At 49.7% G+C, this 23,023-nt stretch overlaps 1 protein-coding gene across 8 annotated transcripts; it reads right to left on the reverse strand.

Moving 5' to 3' along the window:
• Positions 1 to 425: 425 nt before the first annotated feature.
• Positions 426 to 21,980, reverse strand: Cdk11b (cyclin dependent kinase 11B). 8 transcript variants are annotated; one of them, XM_071617253.1, is made up of 20 exons: positions 21,882 to 21,980; positions 21,011 to 21,057; positions 20,236 to 20,351; positions 18,516 to 18,643; positions 17,566 to 17,704; positions 11,170 to 11,306; positions 6,574 to 6,696; positions 6,120 to 6,215; positions 5,874 to 6,038; positions 5,559 to 5,624; positions 4,827 to 5,002; positions 3,884 to 3,974; positions 2,653 to 2,774; positions 2,432 to 2,537; positions 1,996 to 2,117; positions 1,817 to 1,924; positions 1,609 to 1,725; positions 1,220 to 1,368; positions 749 to 938; positions 426 to 667 (listed from the first exon to the last, which is right to left on the reverse strand). In XM_071617253.1, the coding sequence occupies exons 2-20, from the start codon at positions 21,017 to 21,019 to the stop codon at positions 575 to 577; spliced, it is 2,253 nt and encodes a 750-aa protein (XP_071473354.1). In that variant the 5' UTR covers positions 21,020 to 21,057; positions 21,882 to 21,980; the 3' UTR covers positions 426 to 574. The 8 variants fall into 8 exon arrangements, 7 of the variants coding, with proteins under 7 accessions (XP_071473354.1, XP_071473353.1, XP_027803319.1 ...); XM_071617252.1 differs by lacking the exon at positions 21,011 to 21,057 and adding an exon at positions 21,130 to 21,253 and having other exon boundaries at positions 5,874 to 6,035; positions 21,882 to 21,926; XM_027947518.3 differs by lacking the exon at positions 21,011 to 21,057 and adding an exon at positions 21,130 to 21,253 and having other exon boundaries at positions 21,882 to 21,925.
• Between the last annotated feature and the right edge of the window lie 1,043 nt (positions 21,981 to 23,023).

A 23,023-nucleotide genomic window follows, 5' to 3' on the forward strand; every position in this document is an offset into this window, starting at 1 on the left:
CCACATGGGGTCCCTTTTGATCCAGTCATCCCCAAGCCCAGGCAGCCAGAAGCCCTCCTCCTGGGTGCACCCAGGGGACGCAGTTTGGGGCCAGCTGGCTGCAAGGCCACCCCAGAGCGCCCCTCAAGCCTAACTGCTGGATCTCAACAGGAAGGCATGTGCATGAAGCACGCTGTGGCTGAGGCTGCCCCACGCCCAGGGCTGAGGACGGGACCTAAACCTGTGGACAGGGCTAGTCTGAAAGCCTTGCTTGTCTACGCAGACAGGCCTCCAGCCCCAAGATGGACAAGCAGTGAACCCCGAGCTGCTCTAGTCCAAGCTGGCTCATGGGGAGGGGTGTCCATTCACACTGGCATCTGTAGACATGCGCCCTTCCCCACTGGGCACGTCAACACAGCTGAAAGCAGTCAGCCTTTCCTTCCACAGCAAGGAAAATGCAATTTAATTCTACAAATGTACAAATCAAAATAATATAAAAATCACCACGTGGAAGCCAAGTGAGAGGAGGCGCGCCCAGCCTGGGGTCAGCCCTGGCTGAGGTCTGGGTCCTCACCACCAGCCAGGCTGCTGAGCTTCAGAACTTGAGGCTGAAGCCAGGGCCTGCAGCCGAAGCCCCCTGGTTGGTGGTGGTGAGGTGGAAGCCCGTCTCCTTCAGGTCATCGTCCCCCTGCAAAGTGAGGTGGATACTGTGAGGGCTGTGACCCACACAGCCCAGCCCCCTGGGGACCCTGTGGGCTTTGCCCCTCACCAGCTGGCTGTAGCCCAGGCCACCCTCAGGGGGCCGGGGGCTCGTGCCCCGCTTCACCCTCTGCTGCTCGCTCTTGGCAGGCCATGTGGGGAACATCGAGGGGTCAATGGGGAGAGGGGTCTCGCGGAAATATTCGTGCTTGAGGCCATCTTCGGCATTGATCCTCCTCCCGGGAAAGTAGGTCAAGAACCTGGAAGAAACAGCTTTGGGGCACTGGGCACCATGTGGGAGGGGGTGCGGTGTGCATGGTTGCCTCAGGGCCCAGAGCCCAGCCTGTGTTGACCAGGTGGGTGCTGTGGGCACGCAGGGGTGGGAGGCCAAGGGGGTACCCGCCACCTAGAGCCTCCAGTGTACCCTGAAGGGCTGGGTGTGCAGGATCAGGGTGTGAGTCACTAGGGCAGCTGTGGAAGGGTGTAAGCAGCTCAGGGCTGGTGCTCCTGCAGCTGCAGACCAGTCATCTCTGGGACTCACTTGTTCATGAGGTCGAAGCCCTGGTCTGAGAGCAAGGCCCCAAAGCGCTTGCGAAGGTTGTTGTAGGGATGTTCACTGAAGGTCATCTTCTTGACAGCTGGGAGGTCATTGTAGCCAGGCCAGATCTTCTCACTAGGTGTCCCCAGGTCCTGGAAGACAGGGATGCCTGAGCTGAACTGCCCTGCCCTGCCAGGAAAGATCCTGCCCACTGGCCTATGGCACTGATACCTGAGTCATGGTTCTCAGTGAGGACAGGTCACTGAGAGGCCACACTGTGGCCTCGGGACTGCAGCCCAAACCCATCCTGCACACACCCTGCTGCTGCTCCTCACAGTGCCAGTTGACCAGAAGGGCCAACATCCCCAGCACGGCGTGGTCCCCATACCCACCTTAAACACCTTGTTGATCTGATCAATTTCCGACTTCCCAGGGAACAGGGGCTTCTGTGTTAGCAGCTCTCCGAAGATGCAGCCCACTGACCACATGTCAACAGCTGTGGAGTATTCCTAGGAGTCCAGAGGACACGGTTCAGGCCCCTGGGCCAGTGTCCCTGGAGTCCACCTTGAGGCAAAGGAGGGTCTCAGACCTGATATTCACCTTGGCGCCAAGCAGCAGCTCTGGGGCCCGGTACCACAGGGTCACCACGACCGGGGTGTAGGCTTTCAGGGGCGACCCATACTCCCGAGCCAGGCCAAAGTCACCCACCTGAAGAAACAGAGGGCAAGCTGTGAGGTGTGGCGGGGACAGGACCCCTGGGAGGGGCTGCCGGGGCCTACCTTGAGGATGCCGGCGTGGCTCAGCAGCAGGTTGGACGTCTTGAGGTCCCGGTGCAGGATCCAGTTGTCATGCAAATGCTTCACCCCACGCAGCAGCTGGATCATCAGGGTCTTTACCTCCCCTGGCAAGTGACAGGGTCACACTCATGGCCCACCCACCGAGAGCCCCCCAGAGGCCCAGGGCCCTCAAGGGTTATCTATGCCCTCAGTAGCAACCAGAGACTTCTGGGAGATGGTTATCTGAGAATGCTTCCAGCCCAGGGTGGCCCTTGTGCCTACTGGTCACTGCACACCACAGAGTGTCACCACGGTCACTATAAGGACACTGCTCCTGCCTTTGCTCTGACAGCCCCTTTGATGTGGCAGAGGGCAGCGTGTCTGAACTGCAGCTCAGGGCTGAGCAAGCAGGCGCCCTCCTCTGTGCCCATGGTGTCACCTGGCAGGAACGGCTGCTTCATGGTCTCCATGAGGCTCTTGAGGTCATGCTCCACGTAGTTCATGACAATATAGATCTTGTCCATGTTGCTGCCCACCACGATCTCCTGGGGGACGAGCGTCTGTGAGTACTGGCATGTCCTCCAGCCCACCCTTGTGGCCACTGGCTCTCCCAGGCCTCCTGCCCAGAGAGGGTGTGCCAAGGATGGGGGCCAAGCTCACCCTAACAGTGACGATGTTGGGGTGCTGGGCTTTGAGGATGGTATTGATCTCCCTCAGAGATGTGATTGGGAAGCCTTCCTTTTCCTTCTCCATCTTCAACCGCTTCAGAGCCACAATTTCATCTGAAAAGAAAGCAAGCCACGGATAGACAGGCTAAGAAAACACACAAATAGGTTAAACATCTCCGGTGTGTTTAGTCAGGACTTAATTTGTTTAAGAAGCATTTGTTATTTCACAGTAGGTGCTCCTGTTCCGGCTGTGATCCCAGCTGCTTGGAAGGCTGGGGCAGGAGGATTTGAGGATCTTAGGTTCAAGTTCAAGGCCAGCCTCAGCAACTTAGCAAGACGCCATCTCAAAAAATAAAAAGGAGGGGCTGGGGTTGTGGCTCTGGGGTAGAGAGCTCGTCTCCCACGTGAGGCACTGGGTTTGATCCTCAGCACCACATATGAATAAATAAATAAACAAACAAACAAACAAATAAATAAATAAAGGTATCCTGTCCCTCTACAGCTAAATATATATTTTTAAAAAATAAATTAAGGGGCTGAGGTTGTGGCTCAGTGGTAGAGCGCTTGCCTAGAATGTGTGAGGCACTGGGTTTGATTCTCAGCACCACATATAAATAAATAAAGGTCCATCAACAACTAATAGAAATATTAAAATAAATAAATAAATAAAATAAAATAAAATAAAAAGGACTGGGGATGTAATTTGGTGGTGCAGCAATTGCCTAGCATGCAAGATGACCTGAAGTAAATATCTAGGACTGCAAAATAAATAAGAGTGTGCTGCCTGCTGTCACAGCCAGCAGTGAGCCAAGTCAGGCTGACTCTGGTTTCTAGAGGCACCAAGGGGCTCAAGATAAGACCTGGTGTTTGCAAGGCACAGGGACAGGGACAGAGAGAGGGTAAGATCTAATCCAAAGATCCTGGGGCCATGCAGAGATTAACCCACATTCAGCAAACATGGGCTGAAGCTATGTGGACACGGTCGAGGTCAGAGGGTACAGAACCAGTTGCCTAGGCCTCTGCTGATGTATGCCGCTCAACACCCCTCCCTCCCAGAGAGGGCCCTCCATGGAAAGTGGTGTCTGTCACCAGGACTTCTAAGGCTGAGCCTGCATCACTGACTGGACCTCCTCAGGAGAGACCCCTGCCTGTGCTAGAATGGGCTAGGGATTGGCTACCCAGGCCCTGCTGGCCCCACTGGGGACACTTAGGACTCTCCCCACCTGTTTTCTTGTCCTTGGCTCTGTAGACCACACCATAGGTACCTTCTTCAATCCTGTTGAGACACTGGAACTCTTCCACACTCCGGCAGCCCTGGAGGGAAGCCCAGAGCGAGGGCTGAGCAGCCACACTGGCCTGAGGTCTCACCCACAACCACATCACTCCATGCACAGGGCAGGTACACAGAAGACCCCACAAACATCCTCAGGAGGCTGGTGCATGTAGATGCGTGCCTATGTGTAAGTGACCCAGGACCAGAAGTACTCTGTTCTCTTTTCTTTGGAACTACCTAGTATGTGAATGTGAAACAAGGGCAGCACCAGCCAGGGCCACCGGGCGTCTCCTACGTAAAGCACCCCTCCCGCAGATGACACCTGGGGAGAGCACAGCCCGCCTGCCATGTGCGGCTGCCCTCCTCCAAGGGGTGGGGGCCATGCTCTGCAGCACATGGCAGGCTCTCACTGGAGAAAGGATCAGGGGGCCAGCAACGGGCCTGCTGGATCCGTCAGACAGTATCTTTCCTACGATGGCACTAATGTCAGGGGCCTGTGGTGGTGCTCCAGGGCCCTGGGGGCCACCAAGCCCTCTCCTCTTCCCCAAGGCAGCCTCACTAGCTGCTGTTTCCCTGAAGAGAAGTCACCACCTTGCATACCTGTGCTGACACACTCTCAGCATGGGCGGGTGTTGAGGAGGCCTTGGTGCCCCTCCCAACCCACCTATCCAGGGTCAAAGCAAAGGCAAAAATGAAAGCAAGCATCTCCTGGCACCCAGGACACCTGCTCAGTACTGCCGGCCACTAAGAAGGACCATGACCAGGAGTCACAGGAGGTGGGTCACCATGTGTGGCCCAGTGACCTTGCTTCATAGGACACTTGTGCTCAGACACCTGTATCTCTGGCCACCATAGCAGGGATCCAGCTCAGGCGAGGGGGCAGGGGGCCTGACCTGTAGGGCTGGCAGGTACTTGGGCAACTCCTGCTTGAGCTCAATAGGCGATAGGGCTGGGGAGTCAGGCACGTAGTCCCCTTCGGTTGGGGCGCTGCTCTGTGGGGTCCCCTCACCCACTTCTTCCTCCCCTTCTTCACTGTCCCCGGAATCTCGGTCAAATCGTGACTCTGGAACTTTAAAAGTTAAACCTAATTATGGAACGAGTAAAGAGCACCAACACTCCTCCTAATCTGGGGGGACCTGAGGGCTGGAGAGGCCACACATCCTATATCCTCCACACCAGGTGCTGCTGCAGGGCCTGTTCCCTGGACAAAGGCCCACAGGTCTGCAGTCCCAGTACACCTGGCTGACTGGATGTTCTGAGGACATGAGCAGCTGCTACGCAGGGTGGGCATGCCCAGAATTCATGCCCCAGAACCTCACGAGAGCGCTGCTGCCTGTTGGAGGCCATACCAGCCCTCCACTCTCAAGAGAGTGTCCACCCCTGATGACCCAGGACCTGCTGTCCAGTGCAGCTTCCTTCCCTCTTAGGATTAGACCTAGAGTGGCACTCCCCAGCCTCCTCCATCCAGCGTCCAAGTCACAGCGGGCCCTTAGAGGATGCTCCGCAATTAAAGATGCTCTTGGCTAAGTTACATCAGCACAGACTCAGAGGGCCACTGCTGTATCCTGGTGTCCTCCCTGCAGGGACAGGTGAGGACAGGGCCAGCTGCTAAGGGAGCTGCTCACCAACCAGGACGTGGTTCTCGTCTCCTCGCTCTTCCTCTTCACTCATCTCTTCATCGCTCACTTCCTCTGCAGGAGAAAAGAGCGCTGGTTGAGTGCTGGCCTGGGAACCCCCAGAAGCCCGGCCCTGACAGCTCCGAGCTCAGTGTGAGCTTCGGGCTCTTCTGGGCTCTCACTCAAGTCCCACAGAGGAAGGCAGCTCCACCCTGGAAATGCTAAGTCAGACTTCGAAGGATGTTCCTGCAGTTCCCAAACCCTCCCGTGAACACACAATGCTGTTCCGTCAACAAAGACCACAGAGACCCACCAGTTCCTCACCTGCAGACTGCTCGGAGGCCTCCTCAGAATTGCTCCCAGTCTCCTCCTCCTCCTCCTCCTCTTCCTCCTCCTCCTCCTCCTCTGACTCCTCACTGGTGCTCCCTTCCTCCTCCTCTTCCTCTTCTTCCTCCTCTTCCTCCTCCTCTGAGCCCGAACCTGATTCTGCTGCAGGAGAAAATAGCCACAAGGTGACACTTGGCCTTCCCTGGGCAGCAGCTGCAGGGCCTTGGCCAGGAGGCTCAGTACCTGACGAGGACTCAGCTGAGCTCGTTTTCCTCTCGCTGTCACTGATGTCCTGGAGGTCAGACAGCAGGTCTCTTTCTTCCATTTTCTCTTCTTTCACTTGTGAAATAAACCAGCAAAGATGAATTTAGGGAAATGTTTTTAGGTTAGCAACATAGTACCACCCAAAATTCAGACGTTATCTCTCACACCTTCCCTCTACGTGTAAAAGTTCACCCACGTGTTTTTAACTGGGAGACAATTCCCAAAAGGACTGGCAACAAATGACTGTCTCAGTTGAGAAATGGGTCACTGATCCAGTCCCCTTGAGACACAGGGCACTGTGACAGGAAATCATGCAGCTGGGTGTTCCTTAATTTTATAAATTGCTAAGCAAATTTTTATGTTCAACCCGCCCCCCCCCCCAAAAAAAAAGACACCCTGTGCTGGCTCCAAGCAAGTATGAGCCCGGGCTCACCTGGCTTCCTGCCGTCTCCAAGCTCGAAGCGTTCCCTTGGTGGCCGTGACGGGCTGCGGCTCCAGTGGCTGGCCTTCCCCTTGTCACTGTGGTCTTCCCGCACTGTGCGATGGTGTGCAGAGACTGGGGCCCATAGGACAGAGGGAGAATGGGTGCTGGCAGCAGCCTGGCTGACAACACACAGCCCCCCAGGTCCCACTCCACACACCTGGACAGACACACCCAACAGCATTGGAGCCAAAAGCCAATAAACCCGGGAGAACAAGCTCTAACCTGAAGGCCACAGGATAGTCCTGATAACCCAGGGGCCACACAGGAAGACATAGGACAGAATCCGTCTTATGCAATTAATGTGAAACTCTATAGAGTAGGTATGCAAATTTCAGGGGAGGCTTTGACAGCAAACCATGGTTAATTCTGGTCAATTTCAGCTCTTAGCAAAGCAGCAGCTTCTGGCTCTGGTCTCCAGGGCAAGGAGTTGCGCATGAGTTTCCAGAGCAGTTGCAGGAGGAGGATGGGTGAGAGAATCCAGCCTTCCAACACCAGAGACTGCACCCCTGCTGCTGCATCTCACCACAGGAACAAGGCTGCAGCTGTTGATGCTGCATCCTCCCCTGCCTAGGGTGACCTCCAGAGGGTTCACCACCGGGAGCCCTTATCCCCATTTTTTTTTTTAAATCCCTTTTTGGAAGCCAGACATTTAAGGACAAGGACATTAAAGCAACTGCATATAGGAGGAAAACTGGAGTGCCCCTGTAGGCCCAGAGACAGGCACAGGCTCAGACAGGATGCTGGAAGGTGTGCCAGGCTGGTCCTCAGCACTGAGAGTACTAACAAGCTCCACAGCAACGTGGCAGTCCTGGGAGGGTCTCGTTTCCAGAACTATAACAAATGTCCAGTTTCCAACAACAACCACAAAATCATAAGACATTCCAAGAAACAGGGAAAAAAAAATAAACTGAGGGAAGCCATCCTGGAGACCTGAAGGCACACTGCCTGAGGACAACGTGCGGCAGCGCCTGGAGGAGGCTGGGTGCCACCCACGGGCAGAGTGCTGCCTGGCACACGTGAGGCCCCGTTTCAACCCCAGCATTAGGAAGTAAGTAAGAGAAGTCTCAAGGTAAAAGGAGGTGGCAAGAGTAGGCCTGAGCCCTCAGCAGAGAACACACTGGCATCTGCATCCAAGCCCTTCCATGACACCCCAGCCCACATGCCTTAGCCCCCGGCAAGGAAACCACCTACCCTGGGACTGGGGAGGGGCAAGCTTTCACCAAGCGTGGCCCTGCTGGCTGCCCAGGTGTGGCCCAAAGGTGACGGGGCGGGACAGAGCTCCCTGTGCACCAGGCGCAGGAAGAACAGGACAACAACCACTGGTCCTGGGGCTCAATCAGCCCTTGGAGGCCTTGCCCATCTGGGTGTGAACACAGCATGAGTAGGTTGTTGCTCCGACCCTTCCAACAGCACCATCTGAGAACAGGGCTCTTCAAATCATTGTTAAAAATTGCCTTTGGGGCTGGGGATATGGCTCAGTTGGTAGAGTGCTTGTCTTACATGCACAAGACCCTGCGTTCAATCCCCAGCACCCCCCCAACACACAAAATCACCTTTGTACAAAGAAGCAAAAGTAAGACTCTGGGACAACTGTCTAAAAGAACTTAAAAGAACTACAGTAAGGGCTAGGCTGGGGCTCAGGGGTGGAGCACTGGCCTAGCACGGGTGAGGCCCTGGGTTCAATTCTCAGCACCATATAAATGAATAAATAAAATAATGGTCCATCAACAACTGAAAAAAAAAAAAAAGAACTACAATAAAACAATGCACCAATATGGCAACACGAGTCAAGAGAGAGGAACCCTGGGCTGGGGCTCAGTGGTACAGCACTTGCCTAGCATGCGTGAGGCTCTGGGTTCAATCAGTACCACATGAAAATGAAAATAAGCAGAGAAAACAAGGCATTCTGTCCACCTACAACTACCAAAAAAAAAGTCAATCTTAAAAAAAATAATAAAATAAAAAATAAAAAGGAGGGAGGAACCCTAAGAAAACTCAACTACTCTAGAGGTCGACATCTCAATAAAGGAACAACCACGAGAGCTGAGCAGGCAAGAAAGAAATCAGTGATGCTGAGGTCAGGGCAGGGGAGACCCAGTCTCAGGGACAGAAAGAACAACAGTGGAAGAAAACTGCATGGCAGAAGGACCAGCCTACAACCGAGGAGCCAGGGAGTGGAGAGAAAGAAGCAGAGCGAGGATCTGAAGAAGCATCGCTGAGAACGCCCCACGTGTTTCCAAAGACACACATGTTAACATTCAGGAAGCACAACAAGCTCCCAGAAGGACGAACTCGGAGGCCCACGGACATCAGGTGTGGTGGCCACCCCCGTAATCCCAGTGACTTGGGAGGCTGAGATGGGAGGGTCCCAAGTCTGAGGCCAGCCTCAGCAACTTAGCAAGACACTATCTCAAAAAAAGGAAAGAAAAAGAGAAAAGAAACCCTCGCAAGGGGGTACAGCTTGGGAGTAGAGGACTTGCCTGGCATGTACAACATACTGAGTTCCATTCCTAGCACTGCCAAAAAAGAAACAAGAAAACAAAAACAAAAGCAAGAAAAACCACATAAGACAAAGCAGAATCATGAAAGCAGAAAGAGAAGTGAGTGGGCACACACAGGAGGTCCTTAGATGTATGACACCAGCAACTGAGCCACAAGGTGTCAGGCTGATGAATTCTAAGTGGTGTAAGAAAAAAAAAACTACCGCCAAAAGTGCTATACTAGTTGTGTTCAAAATAATTCCTAGGAAGAGAGGGAGAGATGAACTGGACACACAAGAGCCACAGAGGTCCACATCACTTGACTGTCCTGCAGGAAAAACGCAATGATGGGGCTGAGGCTGTAGCTCAGCGGCAGAGCACTTGCCTAGCAGGCATGAGACACTGGGTTAGATCCTCAGAGCCACATAAAAATAAACCATAAAATAAAGCCATTGTGTCCATCTAAAAAAAAACCAAAACAAAAAACTCAAGGATGTCCCACAAGGAGAAGAGAGGACCATCAGAAGTAAACTCAAAGCCAAGAGCAAGAATGAAAATATAAGTAAAGCTAAATACAGGGATGATAAGCACTGGTGTTACTATAACAATTCCAACTCCAGTTTTTGCTTGCTACATGATTTAGTAGGCTATTTTATTTATTTTGGTACTTTACGAAGGAGCTACATTCCCCAGTCCTCTTTGTTCTGGCGGGGGTGGGGGTGGTGACAAGGGATTGAACTCAGGGACACTGGACCACTGAGCAGCGTCCCCCAGCCCTATTTTGTATTTTATTCAGAAGCAGGGTCTCACTGAGTTGCTTAGTGCCTGGCTTTAAACTCATGATCCTCCTGCCTCAGCCTCCTGAGCCACTGGAATTACAGGAATGTGCCACCACACCCAGCTCCCAGCCCTTTTAAAATTATTATTTTGAAACAAGGTCTCCCTAAACTGCTGAGGCTGGCCTTGATCTTTCAATCCTCCTGCTTCATTCAGCTTCCAGAGCTACTGAGATTACATTCATAAGCTATAATGCCTGGATAAAAGTTACTAGTTTATATTTACGGACAGCCAATAGACAAAAATGCAATTTTGTGACAACAACAACTAAAACAGGTGGGGATGAAGATTTAAGAGAACAAGGGTTTTGCATATTTCTGAATTGAAGATGGCATCAATTCAAATTGGTGTACCACTTTAGGATGCTAAATATAATCCCCTTGGTGTAACAATAAAAATAGATATGAGTATACAGGAAAGGGAATGAGAGAGGAACTTAGACATTTCACTACAAATTCAACAAAACACCAAAGACCGCAGTAGTGCAGGACATAAGGGACAAAAAGGCAACAAAGCCCAGAGAAAGCAAATAGGAAAAGGACACACGCTAGTTCCTGCCACCAGCTGATCTCCAAGGGAGTAAATTCTGGCACAAGGGAGCCGGGCATGGACGCTGAGGACGCGGCTGTGAGCCACAGTCAGCCGGGCCACAAAGCCCTGGGCGCCCCGAGGAGCAGAACAGGGGAACCTGGTGTGTAAGGGCATCCCCTCAGTCCTCCCAGAGGAAAGGGTTCTGGACACGGGTGGTGGAGGGGAAGCCATGTAAACATCCTTAAAAACGGTCACGATGGCAAACATGGGTTTTGACGTGTAAAACTAGAAAAATAGGGGCAAAGACAGCACAGGAGCAAGAACCTAAGCACAGCCGGCAGTGGGCACTGGACAGCAGCGCCTCGGCCCTAGAGCCTTCACCGCAGTGCCCCTGGGCCTCACGATGTGCAGCCTGCTTTCCCTTCACCCAGTCCTGCCTCTCACCCAGCCCAGGCCAACCCCTGGGCACAGCCCAGGGCACGGTCAGTCTACAGAGTCCCCCTAATCCGTGGCTGGTCACCCTCCGGGGAGCAGCCCGGGAGGCCTGCGGAGCAGGGGCAGTCTCCGCCTGCCTTCCCTCCGCCCGCCCTCCGCCCCACCTTCCGTCCGCCCCGCCTGCCCTCCGCCCGCCCTCCCTCCGCCCGCCCTCCCTCCGCCCGCCTTCCCTCAGCCTGCCCACCTGCCCTTCTCCTCCCACCTTCCCTCCGCGCCTCCCGCTCCTTGCGCCGCTCCTCGGCCCTGCGCTCCCGCTCCTTCTGCTCCCGCTGCTCCTTCTGCTGCTCCCTCAGCTTGCGCTCCCGCTCCCTCTTCCTCTCCAGCTGCTCCAGGCGGTCCCTGCGGAAGGAGGCGCCAGGCCTTTAGTCCAGCTGAACCGAGAACCCGGCTCTGCGCACTGTCACTGCGCAGAGGGCCGAAGAGTTAAGACGTAAGTGCACACGTTCCCAAGTGCCACTTCTGAGGAACACACCAGGACAAAACTGAGTACTTGCAAAACAAGACAGATACTTGTCAGAAACCAAACGTCCTGGTGCTAGTGCCTTCCTCCAGCTCTACTACAACAACGAGCGTCTCACCCAGCACACCCAGTATAGATCCAACAACCAGCCAGGCACGTGGCACACAGCTGTCATACCAGCTACTCAGGAGGCTGAGGCACGAGGATTTCAAGTTTGAGGCCAGCCTCATAGAAACTAATGAAATCCTCATAACTTAGCAAGACCCTGTCTCAAAGTAAAAAGGGTAGGGGATGTCACTTACTAGTAAAGTGCCCCTGGGTTCAATCCCCAGGATCCCCGCCCCCCTCCTGCCCCATCCAAATCCAACCACAAGGAGGTGAATATGCACTAGCTGCAAAAGAGGCAAAGGAGTTGCTGCAAAGGGGAGGGACCTGGGCAGAGGACTCCTGGGCCACTTCTACCCTTGCCTGAGACAGTCCGGGTTGGAACACGAGGTAGAAGGGTACAGAGGCGAGTTGCTTGCACACAAGTCAGGCATCACCTGACATGCAGGTAGTATCAGTGACTAGAGAATGTGTTCCTGCAACATCAAACGACCAGATGTCTAGAATTGCTCTCAAGTTAATTTTTGTGTTCCCAGAGTTCAAGTGCAACCCAAATAGCTAATCCATGTTTTTAAGTATCATCAGACACACAGACAAATGGTCATGTGGAAGCTGGTGAGATCTGAATAGACTGGTGGGTCAGGTCACAGCCCTGCACCCATAGCCATCTATGTAATAAGTCTTGGCTGGAGGAAGCTTGTCAGTTTCAGAATTGTAAGGTCTGATGTTACAAGCACTAAACTGTATCTCTAGATCTTTCCTAAAACTTTTGAGACAGGTTCTCACTAAATTGCCAGGAGTGGTCTCAAACTTGTAATCCTCCTGTCTCAGCCTCTGCAGTAACTGGAATTCCAGGCATAGGCCTCATTAATTTCATAGTGGTTGCTTTAGGGACTGCAATACACTTCACATCAGATTAATGCTAATTCCCACTGAAATATAGCAACTGTTATGACACAGCTCCCTCCCTTCCTGCCTGCTCTGTGTGATATCACGCACGGTGTTAGGTACAGCACAGTGCTCCAGAACTACTGCTTCACAGATCTTTCATCTTGGAGAATCAGCACTGAGAAGAGCTGGATTTACTTTTTTTTTTTTTTTAAGCAGATTTTGAGGTTTATTAAAATAAAGTATTAGCAAACAATATGCAAAAACAAATTTAAGAATTATGGTTTTGAAAAGCACAATGTAGTAAAACTTAATACATTTTTATAAGTATCAAAGGATAGCAGAATTGGAGCGTCATGCTAATTTCATTTTCTACAACATGAATAGAAGCAAAACAAGAACAAATAAGCAGCAGTCGCGGCTGGGGATAGAGCTCAGTTGGTAGAGTGCTTGCCTGGCATGCACAAGGCCCTGGGTTCAATCCCCAGCACCAGGAGAAAAAAAAAAAAAAAAGCAGTCCCACAGTGCAGCCATTGGTTTGGTCTTTATCATCTACGTATGAAATATCTTTTTAAAGAGAGTGTAGATAGGCACATACATGCAGTTTCAATGATCGGAGCTGAATTTAAAATAAATGAATTTCAAATTGGAATTTTAACCCAGGTTAAAAAAAACCTCTAGTACAACCATCATTATCATTTGTGTGTTCCTCTAGTAAAATCAAAGCAACATCATTTCCAATAATATCATAGAGGAAAATCTGACCCTATAAGATTCTTCTTTTACAAAACACTTGGATTCTTTGGCTTAACTGGTGTTTTCTTATAGCTAACACCAGTTAGTTTTAAGAAAGGCACTACTTTTTGTTTGTTTGTACTGGGGATTGAACCCAGGGGCATTTAACCACTGAGCCACATCCTCAGCCTTTTTTATGTTTTATTTTGAGACAGGGTCTTGCTAAATTGCTCAGGGCCCAGGTAAATTGCTGAGGCTGGCCTCGAACTTGTAATCCCCGCCCTGCCTCAGCCTCCCTAGTTGCTGGGATTAGAGGTGTGCACCACCGCACTCCTGTTCACCTTTACATCGCCGGCTCCAGCACTTCCCTCTCATTCCTGTGGACTCGAGCTACGACGTGATGTCACTTCAATCAGTAGGAAGGTCTCCTTTTGCATTTCTTCCAAGGCAGGCTTGCTAACAATAGATTCCATCAGCCTTTAGATTTGTTTTGAGATGTCTTTATTATTCTTCACTTTAAAATGCAAAGAAGCTGTTTCAGGTACAATATCTGGTTTTCCTTGGCAGTCTTGGAAGATGATATTCTTTATTCTCCACCTCGGCTGGTTCTCAAGCTTCCCACCCTCATGCCACATTTTTTTTTCCTTTGGAGGGGGGCGTACCAGGGATTGAACTCAGGGACACTTAACCACTACCACTGAGCCACACACCCCCAGCCCTTTTTTGTATTTTATTTAAAGACAGGGTCTCACTGAGTTGCTTAGTGCCTTGCTGTTGCTGAGGCTGGCTTTGAACTCACAATCCTCCTGCCTTAGCCTCCCAAGTTGCTGGGATTACAGGTGTGTGCCACCATGACTTGCTCCTCCTGCCACCTTTCATGTCCCCTCTGGCTCTTACCAGCTAGCTTTGAGCGACTCTGTTTACCCTACCTGAGCTCACTGAGCTACTCAGACAAGGTTTTTTTAATTTTTTTTTTTTTAGTTGTTGATAGACTTTTATTTTTATTTTTATATGCAGTGCTGAGAATTGAACCCAGTGCCTCACAAATGCTAGGCAAGTGCACTACTGCTGAGCCCCAGCCCCAGATAAATAAATAAATAAATATATATATATATATATATTTTTTTTTTGTAAAGAGATTCCTTTACTTTTTTTAAAAAATAGGCCTTTAGTTTGTTCATATATTTATATGTGATACTGAGAAACAAACCCAGTACCTCACACATGCCAGGCAAGCTCTCTACCACTGAGCCACAACCCCAGCTCCAGATCAATGGTTTTTGTTATCAAATTTGGGATGTTTTCAACCACTATTTAGAAAAACATCTTTCTGCCTTTCTTCTCTTCTGAAAATCCCAATGCACTGTGAGGGCACAATGGATGTTGTCCCACTTACACAGAAGCTCTTGACAATTTTTCTTTTCCTTACATTTTTTTTTCTTCTGGTATGTATGTGGATTGAACCCAGGGGTGCGTTACCACTAAGCTACTTTTTATCTAGAGATAAAAAGTAGCTTATCCAGCCCTTTTTATCTAGAGACAGAGTCTAGCTAAGTTGGTGAGGCTGGCTGGGAACTTGTGATCTTCCTGCCTTAGTCTCTGAGTTGGGATTACAAGTGTGTGCCACTGCAGCCGGCCCCTCCTTGTTCTTCAGAGTAGATGACTTCTTCTTCTTCTTTTTTAATGGGCCTTTATTTATTGATATGCGGTGCTGAGAATCGAGCCCAGTACCTCACATATGCCAGGCAAGTGCTCTACCACTGAGCCACAACCCCAGCTTCAGGAGTAGATGACTCCTACTGCTCACTCAGCTCCTATTTCCACACTGTTGCCAAATCTAACAGCTGGAATACTCAGCACTGGCTCTCCTCTTTCTTGACCTGGGCCAGACTTTCTTACTTCTCTGTAGATCTCAAATTTATTTTGTTTAAAATTGGACATTTTAGATAATGAAGTATATCAACTCTTGAGTTCTGCTATAATTTCTGTAGTATCTCTCTGATCCAAGTCTCAGGAATCTGTCTGATGCTGGCAAGCACTGGATACCAACACCTTATGCCGGCAAGGCCTCCTCACTGAGGGGTCCAGGTGCATTTGCTTCTTGAGCCTTCCTGTGGTGCTTCTCCAGGACTAGCCAGTGCATGGTAGCTCAAGCATCATGAAGTGCATGTTGCACATCCCCAGAACTACCTCACACCAGCAGATGGTGCTGAGTTTCACCTACTTCTAGTAAATCTAAACAGGTAGGGAGGGTGCCATCCAGCATTGTGCATGGAATGATCCCTCCCACACACTGTGGCCTGTGATGTACTGCCCTAGCAGAACCTCTACTGATCAAGGTCAGGGAGGTGACAGCGGAGGGAGAAGCTTCTGGGTTAGAGGGCCAATTTCTATTGTTTTCAACCACTTTTATTAGCTTTCCAAGTATGTGTACTTTTCAGATTATCTTCTGGTTAATTTCCAAAGCACAAATGCGTGTTTTAATGAATTTTGTCCACCTTAAGGTGTGTTTTGGGAGAAGACTGGCAGATCACGTTCATTCCACACCAGAAATCTGCCAACACATGCCCTCTGTTCTCTCTCCTGCTTTGCCTTCCAGTAAATCTAAACAAAAGCTCAAAGCCCCATCCCCCAAACTCGACTCCCATTCTAATCCTGCCTCACTGGAAAAGCCACACTTGATACTCAGTACTCGGTGGGATGAGCACGGACACCTACACACTGCTGGAGACTTGCATACCCCCACCGGGCTCAGACTGCTGTTGCTGGGCCACATGTCTCCCACCTTGCTCTGCACTAAGAGCAACTAACACTTTTCTCATACACTTTCTTTACTCACTGTTCAGTGCTGCCTGCTGAGAATGGGCAATACCTCTGCCTTCCAATTCAGACACCACCCTCCCATGCAGCAGGCCAGCTCTGAAGCTTTTCCTGGACATGAATTCAATGCACAGGAAGTGGACCCAGCATTCAACCTTGACTGGGCCAAAGAGAAGAGACCCAGGCTAAAGCCACCTGTTCCTGGGAGTCCAAGCTGTCCCGGTGGCAACTAAGAGTAATGTGACATCCCAGCTCCCAGACTATCCAGAGGCCCTGGTATCTGCTTTTATTATCCTGTCCCCATTTGTCTGAAAGAATTATAGTCTATTTTTTTGGTGGGGGCGGGGGGGGGGGGGAGGAGCGGGGGACCAGGGATTGAACTCAGGGGCACTTGACCACTAAGCCACATATCCAGCCCTGTTTTGTATTTTATTTAGAGACAGGATTTCACTGAGTTGCTTAATGCCTTGCCATTGCTGAGGCTGGCTTTGAACTCACAATTCTCCTGTCTTAGCCTCCCAAGCTGTTGGGATTACATCTAGCTTGTAGTCTACTTTTAATGTGACCCAAAGGACCCTAAGTGATCTATTTTCTGAGGTCAGACCACCCAGAACAGTCTGGTACTGAGCAGGTGCTTAGGAAACACCTGTTGAATAAATAAACCATGCCACCACGAGACTTCTCTGGAGCACTGTCCTGGGAGGGTTCATAGACATGGGCTCAGCTGACTTTCTTTTTTAGACTTTTTTTTTTTTTTTTTAAGTTGTGGTTGGACACACCACCTTTATTTATTTATTTTCTTGTGCTGCTGAGGATCGAACCCAGGGCTTTGCACATGCTAGGTGAGTGATCTAGTGCTGAGCCACAACCCCAGCCCCTGACTTTCTCTTTACCCTTTTTTTTTAAGTTGTAGGTATCTTTATTTTGTTTATTTATTTTTTTTATGTGGTGATGAGTATCAAACCCAGTGCCTTCAACAAGCTAGGCAAGCATGCTTCCAATGAGCCACAACCCCAGCCCCGCTTTACCCCACTCTTTACCACAACCTGAATCAAGGTACCTTTACCTACCCCTAAAAACTCGCAGACCTCATATTCCTCCCTGTGGGAAAGTGACTCATGTCATGATGTGAAAGGGGCATTCTCCAGGAGCAACTCCTTGCTGCACCACCCTTTTCACCTCCAGGGACTCACACATGGCCTAACCCTTACCTCCGTGTGCCTGAATTCCCACCTGTGACCTCCAGCATTGCCCTGCAGTTTTCCTTCTCCTGCCACCATCACTCCAAACCGAGTCTCTCAGGGAGTTACAACTATGACTGGCTAATGATGACTTCCATGCCAGCCTTGAGTGGAAGGCTACTCAGAGTTCTGGGGCCTTGGTCAGCTTCTCTGTCAATTCAGACACACCTGCCTCACTTCCTGCAGGACATTCCTCCAGGCGACCACCACCCAACATCTGCCATGCTGCACCCACTGTCCATATACTGCTCTACGCTAATCATGCTCAGGTATGGAATGCTCCGCTGCCCCTGAAGGACCCTGACCATCATGGCCCTGGATGAAGGCTCCTGAATGGAGCAGGCCTCACCTCTCTCTCCTGGAATGCTCTCGTGCCAGCTCCCTCCGCTTCTGTCTCTCCCATTCCCGGCGAGCTTTATCCTGTTCTTCTCGATGGCGTTTCCGACGCTCGTGTTCTCTTTCCTTTTCTTTCACTCTAGCATGCTTCCCTGAGAGGAAATGATAGGTGTCATGAAAAAACAGCTTAGTTTCCCAAAACATAACTTTGATGAGCCAAATGTAGTAGTGCACACCTATAATCTCAGCAACTGTGGAGGATGAGGCAGGGGATTGCAAGTTTGAGGCCAGCTGGGGCAGCTTAGTGAGACTCGTCTCCCCAAAAATAAATAAAAAGGGTCAGGGATATAACTCAGCACCCCTGGGTTCAATCCCCATGCCAAAATAAATAAATAAATAAAAGCAATACATAAACTACAAAGTTTTGTTCCTTTATTTGACAGACTTCTATATTATAAAACTAAATTAATTAACCAACTGCGTTTATAATAATGAAATTTTAAAAAGGCCCTCTGTTCCTAGTGCCCCTTAGTACCCCCTTGATACTGGCATGAGATTAAACCTCTAAACAAGCCAAATCTGTTACTTGAATTCGACCAAACACCCATTCTTTTTTTTTTTTTTTAAGTTATTAATGGACCTTTATTTATTTTTTTGTTTGTGTGTGGTGCTGAGAATAGAACCCAGGGCCTCACACATGCTAGGCAAGCGCTCTACCACTGGGCCCCAGCCCAGCCCCACAACCATTCTTTTTTATGTGTGTATTTTTCTCCAGTTATTGGATTGACTATTTTCCATATAAATAAATTTAAAAATAATGTAATGAGAGAGAAAAAACACCAGAAGGAAAATGGAATGGTTATTCTAAAGGAGTTTACTTTTTTATTAAACTTCTACTCCCTTTGCTATAGTCTGGAGAAGGCAGATCATGAAAAAAGGAGAAAACACAAAGACTACTGGTACCCCCTTCTGCTGAATGGCTGCGATGCCTGCGTTTCTCTTTTCTCTTTTCGTCTTTCCTGTGATGAGCCTTTTCTTTCCGAGACATCTGCTGGGGTGGTTTGATAGCCAGAGAATCGTCTTCCTCTCCTCTGAAATAAGATACAAGACACCACGTCATGCTGCAAAGCCTAGAGAGAACCAGGATACTACAGTTTCTCCAACTTAGAAAAAAATTCAGGATTCACAACAGAATAAAGCTGCATTTGATCAATCATTTAAAAAGATACAGTAGGGCTTGGGCTGTGGCTCAGTGGTAGAGCACTTGCCAAACATGTGTGAGGCACTGGGCTTGATCTTCAGCACCATAGAAATGAAGTTATTTAAAAAAATGTATCGGGCTGGGGATGTGGCTCAAGCGGTAGCGCGCTCTCCTGGCATGCGTGCGGCCCGGGTTCGATCCTGAGCACCACATACAAACAAAGATGTTGTGTCCGCCGAGAACTAAAAAATAAATATTGAAAAATTCTCTCTCTCTCTCTAAAAATAAAATAAAATAAAAAAATAAAAATAAAAAAAATGTATCAAGGGGCTGGGGATGTGGCTCAAGCGGTAGTGCGCTCTCCTGGCATGCGTGCGGCCCGGGTTCGATTCTGAGCACCACATACAATCAAAGATGTTGTGTCCGCTGAAAACTAAAAAATAAATATTAAAAAAAAAATAAATAAATAAATAAAATAAAATAAAAAAATGTATCAAGGGCTGGGTATATAGCTCAGTTGGTGGAATGCTTGCCTTGCATGCACAAGGCCTTCGGTTCAATCCCTAGCAACATACACACACACAGACACACACACATGATCAAGCTGGGCACGGTGGCGCACATCTGTAATCCCAGTGGTTCTGGAGGCTACGGCAGGAGAATTGCAAGTTCAAAGCCAGCCTCAGAATAAAGCAAGGTGCTAAGCAACTCAGTGAGACTCCTGTGTATAAATAAAATACAAAATAGGATTGGGGATGTGGCTCAATGGTGGAGTGTCCCTGAGTTCAATCTCTGGTTATCTGCCCCACCCCCCCGCCAAAAGTATCAAATTACACACTTAAATCTTTGTAGTTCATTTTGTCATTTATAGCTCAGTAAGGCTGTTAAAAAGGGCTTAAATGTTATCAACCTTAAAGATCTCAACAATTCTTTTTTTAAAAAATATGTATATTTATTAATTTTTTTTTAGGTGTAGATGGACACAACAAAATGCCTTTATTTTTATGTGGTGCTGAGGATCGAAACCGGGTCCCACCCGTGCCAGGCGAGGGCTCTACCACTGAGCCACAATCTCAGCCCTCAAAAATTCTTTAAAAAAAAGATCCACACAAACCCACAAAAACAAAAACAAAAAAAGAAAACACTCACTTAATGGGCTAAACATTTCTGACTGTGGCCCTCTCAGCATTCTACTTTAGATACATATAGAATCTTAAACTTTCAACAACATGCAAATATCTAATTGCATGATCTAAGTGGTGCTGGCCTAACTGAAGAATTATCACTGAGAAAGGAATACATACTCATTCAGTTTTTGTGTAAGAGAAAAAATAGGGATAATGGACTCCATCTAGCCTCAACTGTGAGGTGTATCTGAAGTCACAACGCTTTTCAAGTAACAGTGAGGACAGTCAAGACCTCGTTCATGTAGAGTGCTCCCCAGTCTGCTCACTCTTGCTCCTAATGACTTTGCATTCTCACCTGTCTTCCATAGAATCCTCACGTCGGTATGGTGAGTTCCTGATTGTAATCTCCATGCGGTGATCTCTCAGCTCCCCCTCCTCAAGGGAATCCCGTTTGGAATCCCGGTCATCAGACTAAGAAACAAAGAGAAAATTAGTCACTTTCTTATAAATGTATTTTTAATGATAACCAAAGTTTGTCAACATACCAAAGGAAGCTTTCACGCATACTTTGAAAGGATAAATATTACACAATATAAAAAGTAATTCAAATCCCATGGCATTAAAATTACAACTCTCTGTAACCCAAAACCTGGGATAGAAAATTTAAAACCAGCATACATGACAAAAGATACTAGACTCTGTTAGTTGCTGAGGCTTAAGCCACATTTTGTACACCAAATACTTCTGATACTTCATATAATACTTATATATATACTTTGAAATAATCTGTTCCTGATCTTATCAGAAGAGGTTCCTAATGCCAATGCCTCTTATCCAATTACTAAAAATCTTTTGATATGTTATGCAAATCAAGAAAAATACGAAACATTCATATTAATTTTAAGGCAAGTTCCCACTATATTAAAAATACTTGGAAATGGTACTATGAATACGCTAATAATGAAATGAGAAAAGTTAGTCTGTTCACACTAATGATTCTAGGTTCAGAACATTTTATTCTCCACGTAGACATTCTTATCTAGACACAGCTTCAGTGTTATCAATCTGCCTTCAATGTAAACTGAGCATGTGAATGTTTTTGTTAATTTTTAGAATAGATTTGGGCTCACCTGTGACATTTGGAAGTACAAAAGAACTTCACCGAAGAAGCGTTGTTCTAATGGAAAAATGAGGGCAAAGAAATTAAATCTCCTTTAAGAAAATCACTTACTTAAAAAACATAGCTTACATTTTTTAAGCGTTTTATCTCTGCTTTCTCCTCTTGTTCCTTCCTTCGTTTCTTTTCCTGGAGAATTTCATCTAAAGTTTTCACTTTCCAAGAGTCCTTTTCATCACCCATTTGAGTTAAAACGCTGCAAAAAGAAACATAATTCAAGCGACCTCGGGACACAGCAAACTATGGTTTGATGCTCTGCTGCTTCTGAACCCTCAGCCTAGTCACTTTTGAGTTTTCAGCATAAGTCCTCGTGAGGAGGGCTCTGAAAAGTGACTGTTGGCCTCTCGTCTCTTCTCGCTCCTCCGAGGTCTTGGGCAACAGTGCACTCGGCTTTCCCACCGATGGGAACAACACCTACCGAAAGGGATCGCGCGAGGATTACAGGAGATCATCCAGCTAAAAGCTCTTGGCTCAGTGCCTGGCACTCATCAAGCGCTGCCCTTGGTGTCAAAAGAATGTGTCAGAAAGACCACTGGGCTAGATGCTGGCACTGGCCGCTGGACAGCTGCACCCTCCGTCACAGGGCACCGAGGGGCCGGGGGAGGCAGGTGCTCGGAGAAGGACCGCACGGCTCAGGAGAGCGCCGGGGCCCGCCACCCCGTCCGCCCGAAGCTCGGAGCGGGACGCGACTGGACAGCGGAGCGGGAAGGTCGACCGCCACCGAACCCATGCCCCCTACAGCCCCGAGGGCCGCTCGCTCGCGAGACCTCGGGGCCGCCGGCCGCCCCGCGCTCCCATGCCCGGGCCGCCCCGCCGCCACTCACCCCAGCGCCACCGCCGCCGCCACCGCCACCGCCGCCGCCGCCGCCGCCGCCGGTCCCCGAGCCTGAGAAGAAACAGCGGCCGGCGCGCGCCAGGAGCGTCGTCACTTCCTGCTTTGGCGCCCGATGATGACGCACGAGAGTAGGGGCTGGGGAATTCCGACCCAGGACTCGGAGAGGAAACAGCTCCTGTCAGGCGTCAGGAGTGTCGCCACTTCCTGTGGTCGGCGCATGCTGATGACGCACGGGGCAAGGCAACTTCCGGTCTAGGACTAGAGGCGAGGAAGTCGTCGCGTGCTGTGGCTCTGAGCGTCACGGGCTGGTGACGCAGGCGTCGTGGCGCCGTCCTGGGCGAGTCCTGCCCCGAGAGCGACACTGGTTTGGGTCTATCTCTTTGAGGCCGATAGGTGGACGGAGGCGACCGCACCCTTCGTGCGGCGCCACCGCCGGGCTTGTCTGCTCGAGGGGCGGCCGGGTTCGGCGACGCGCTGAGCGCTCTGTTGCGGAAGAGCTGCGTCCTCCCGCGGTTCCCGGGGGCCCCGGGGCCCGCGACGGACCACCGCGCCGCGCTGGTGCTAAGGCCACGCCACGCAGCGGAAACCTTCCGAGCCTGGGGAACGAGCGTCGGGGCTCGGGCTGCAGGAAGCCCCGCTCCAGCCTGTCCACGCGAGCAAATTTGGGATGATCAGACATTTTTCTGTCGTAACAACTTCTCTGCTCAGGGGTCCAGTCATTCGATTCACTCCCATTTTGGAATCGCAAATAAAGCCAGTTAAGAACTTTTGTTGTAATTTGGCGGGGAGAGTCAGTGCTCCAGAACCTCGCACATGCTCGACAAGCGCTCTACCAGCTACATGCCCAGTCCTTTTTGTTATTTCGAGACAGGATCTTGCTAATTACTCAGCCTGGCAGGAATTTGTGATCCTCCTGCTTCATTTCCCGCCTTGGATGACACGTCTGCTCCATGGGCACCTGGCTGATTTTGTTTTGTTGTTTGGTACCAGAGATTGAGCCCGGAGGTGCTTAATCACTGAGTCGCATCCCACTTTTTAAAATTTATTTGGAAACATGGTCTTTCAAAGTTGCTTAAGACCTGAGAAAGGTCTTGCTAAGTTGCTAAGGTGATCCTCACCTCAGCCACCTGA

This window comes from Marmota flaviventris, chromosome 10 (genome assembly GCF_047511675.1).
Source record: "Marmota flaviventris isolate mMarFla1 chromosome 10, mMarFla1.hap1, whole genome shotgun sequence".
Taxonomy (NCBI): Eukaryota; Metazoa; Chordata; class Mammalia; order Rodentia; family Sciuridae; genus Marmota; species Marmota flaviventris.

Coding starts and splice junctions, on each gene's coding strand:
- Cdk11b (XM_027947518.3), bottom strand. CDS start 21,240: ATGGGTGATGAAAAGGACTCTTGGAAAGTGAAAACTTTAGATGAAATT. Junction 6,216..6,573: donor TGGAGACGGCAGGAAGCCAG/GTGAGCCCGGGC, acceptor TTATTTCACAAG/TGAAAGAAGAGAAAATGGAA. Junction 2,775..3,883: donor AGCCAAGGACAAGAAAACAG/GTGGGGAGAGTC, acceptor CTTTCTTTTCAG/ATGAAATTGTGGCTCTGAAG.